Below are 3,297 nucleotides of genomic sequence, written 5' to 3' on the forward strand. Positions count from 1 at the left end.
TGCAGCTCCTCCAGCCCAACCATGACCCTCCCCCTGACCCCCCCAACTCCCCCAGATCCCTCAGCGCTGGCTCAGCCTGACTCTTCAACCCCCCCAGGGATCCCGGGGACTCCCCCCTGCCCTGGGCAGCCCATTCCAACGCCCAACAGCCCCTTCTGCACAGAAATCCTTCCTCAGAGCCAGCCTGACCCTGCCCTGGGCAGCTTGAGGCCATTCCCTCGGGGCCTGGCGCTGGGGCCTTGGCTCCAGAGACTCATCCCCCCTCTCTGCCCCCTCCTGGCAGGGAGTTGCCGAGGGCCAGGAGGTCTCCCCTCAGCCTCCTCTTCTCCAGACTGAACCCCCCCAGTTCCCCCAGCCGCTCCCCAGCAGACCTGTGCTCCAGACCCTGCCCCAGCTCCGTTGCCCTTCTCTGGCCACGCTCGAGTCATTCAATGGCCTTTTTGGGGTGAAGGGCCCAGAACTGAACCCCTCAGCGAGGGGCGGCCTCCCCAGTGCCGAGCCCAGGGCTCAGATCCCTTCCCTGTCCCTGCTGGCCACGCCAGGGCTGGTACAAGCCAGGATGCCGTTGCCCTCCTTGGCCACCTGGGCACACTGCTGGCTCATATTCAGCCAGCTGTCAATCAGCCCCCCCAGGTCCCTCTCTGACCGGCAGCTCTCCAGCCACTCCTGCCCAGGCCTGTAGCCCCCCTGGGGGTTGTTGTGGCCCAAGGGCAGCCCCCGGCATTTGCCCTTAGTGAAACTTTTGGTAATATTTGGTCTCGGTCCAGCCGGGACTGGGGCAATGAGCTGAATGACAAACACACCAGTTTGCTGAAGGGGGCGCATTGACAAGAGCAAACACTGCCACAGTGTCTGCAAACTCCCAATTTATTCCCATTTGTTTTTACTTCTACATCCGACTGACCTTCAGGTTTTATCTGTTTACTGCTCACACGCTCACCACACATCCTGCAGGCGCTATTCCGACCTGCTGTTCCTGACGCTCGCGACACGGGGCTCCGTAGTGTTGCCTCAGTTATCCAAAATCATTCTTGTGCCTCAAGGTCGGTTTACATTTTGCTAACTACCAGTTCTTAATTCCCACAAAAAACTCTTGCAGGTGTTTCATTCATTCGATCACTGCAACTGAGGAGTTTCTGCTGAAATAGTCCTGGGCAAAGCCGGGGGGTGCGTTGGGTTTGTGACAGTGAACCAGTGATGTCAGGGTGAGCACAGGCACAACCACCCCTACCTTGTCCTACTGCAGGTAAATCCACGCTGGCCATCGTGACCTTTGCCAAATACGAGTGGTTTGAGGAGTGGAAGGACAAACAGGTCAATAAGCGGGGAGATGATTATGAGGAGTTGAAGAAGACCTTTGTGGACACCATCATGCAGGCTGTCTTCAAGCTGTACCCCCGCGTTGAGGACAGGGTGAGGAAGCCTGGCATTCCTGGGTCCTGTCTACCCAACCCCATCCTGCAAATGCAGGAGCCGGGTCTGGGCCTGCTGGGCGGTGTGGCACCAACCCATCGCTGCTGCCTCCTGACCACGCGCAAGGGGGGATGATGGTCCCTGGGACCAAACTTGGCCAGAACCACCACCCAAGGGTCTGCAAGGAAACCTGTCCCAGCCCGTACCCCACAAAAACAGCTTCTGGGAGCATGAGACACCCCACACCGTCATGCCTGCCCTCTGCTGACCGCATTGTCCCTCATCCCCTGCAGATCGAGTACATCTCCGGTGGGACACCCATCACCAACCAGCACTACATCGCTAGCCCCAAGGGGGAGATGTACGGCATAGACCACAACATGCCCCGCCTGCAAGCTGAAGCTGTTGCCACCATGAGGGCACAGACGCCCATCCCCAACCTCTACCTGACAGGTACCGCGGCCACCTTCCAGACACCGTGTTCTCAGATGAGGACACCTCTGGGGAAGCAGAATATGGGGGGGGCGTGGAGAAAAGCCTTCAGTGGAATAAGAGGACAAGCTGCTGTTGTGCCGTGGAGCGATGCAGGAGCTGCTGGAGCGTGTCTGAGTGGAGCTGCACGGAGGAGGGAAGGGCTGTGCCTCCTCTAGCTCCCGGACCTTATCTCCCTGCCCAGTGCTGGTTTATTTTAGCTGGACAGAATGAGGCCCTTTCCCTGCTGGGGAGAAGGAAGGAGTCAAAAAGGGAGGGGTTTGTGGGTTCAAACCCAAGGGGCAGCTGGAAGGTGGGGAGGGCAGATGATGGATTGGGGTGGTTGATGTCCGACCCACCACGGAGGGTCAGTTGGGGATGGGGAGCACGGGCGGCCTGCAGGTCCCACCACGGTCACTGTCACTGCTGCCTCCTCCTCTCTTCCAGGGCAGGATTTGTGCCTGTGCGGCTTCATGGGAGCCCTGCAAGGAGCCGTCATCTGCGCCAGCACCGTCCTCAAGCGCAACCTCTACATCGACGTGGCGTGGCTGAAAAAGCGCACGCAGGCCACCAACTGCAAGAAGGAGGACTAACCCCTGCCACCCCACCAGCCAGGACCTTCCCCCAGCACCTTATTTTCTGCTGTAAATCACCCGTAGCACAAAGCCAAAGGCCCAGGAGGACGTTGTTCCCATTTCCAGCCAGCTTGTTTGGACCTTACCCACCTAGAGCTCACCTCTTCCACCACAACATCCACCACTAGCGAGTAGACGCCAGCGCTGATCCCTGGCCAGCCTTTGAAGGGCAAACCCCTTCTCCTGGTGTGGGGAAGAGGGTCTCCAAGAGCTGCCATGCGCAGCAGCGGCCAGGAAAGAAGCCAAGGCAACCCCAAAATCCAGGCTGCACCAGAAGGCAAAACCCAACAGCCTCTACAAGCAACACCGATGATCCCCACCCGTCTGAGAGCCACCTGCACCTCCCAGACACAGCAAAGGCAGCAAGCGCCCCAGGGATCCTCCCCCCCCTCTCAGATGGCAGCTTTGGCACAAAGTTGGACTCCTAAAGCTCCGCGCGGGACTCGGCAGCCCCGGGGGTTGCAGAGGCAGTGGCACCTCCCCGAGTCGGGGCTGTGCTTGTCCAGGCAGCGCCGGGCATGGCACCAGCTGGATGGGCACCAGCTGCCTTTGAGCACGGGGAAATCACACCAGCCCAAGCCCAGGAGAGGATTCTGCCAGGAATAGAAGGATTTAAGCCAGGTTTAAAGCTCTTTAAGAGCAACAGTGCTTGCTAGCTGTATAGTGCTTTCAAAGCCATGCCTTGTTGCAGCAGCGTAGCAGGAGCGTGACGCAGCCCCTCTGCCCCACGATGCGGCCAACATTTTGGTGCTGCTCTACCCCTCATCGCCCAGAGATG

The 3,297-nt window shown here is 59.4% G+C and overlaps 1 protein-coding gene across 1 annotated transcript in view; it reads left to right on the forward strand.

The window, feature by feature from the left end:
* The window catches only part of RETSAT (retinol saturase), a gene marked incomplete at its 5' end in the record, with an annotated part of 7,490 nt that extends 4,199 nt beyond the window's left edge, over positions 1-3,291 (forward strand). The window contains 3 exons of the mRNA XM_026866514.1: positions 1,247-1,413; positions 1,707-1,866; positions 2,332-3,291. Of these exons, the coding sequence (XP_026722315.1) occupies positions 1,247-1,413; positions 1,707-1,866; positions 2,332-2,477 (473 nt within the window). The remainder of the gene's footprint in view (positions 1-1,246; positions 1,414-1,706; positions 1,867-2,331) is intronic.
* Between the last annotated feature and the right edge of the window lie 6 nt (positions 3,292-3,297).

This window comes from Athene cunicularia (assembly GCF_003259725.1).
Source record: "Athene cunicularia isolate RWA chromosome Z unlocalized genomic scaffold, athCun1 chrZ_part3, whole genome shotgun sequence".
Taxonomy (NCBI): domain Eukaryota; kingdom Metazoa; phylum Chordata; class Aves; order Strigiformes; family Strigidae; genus Athene; species Athene cunicularia.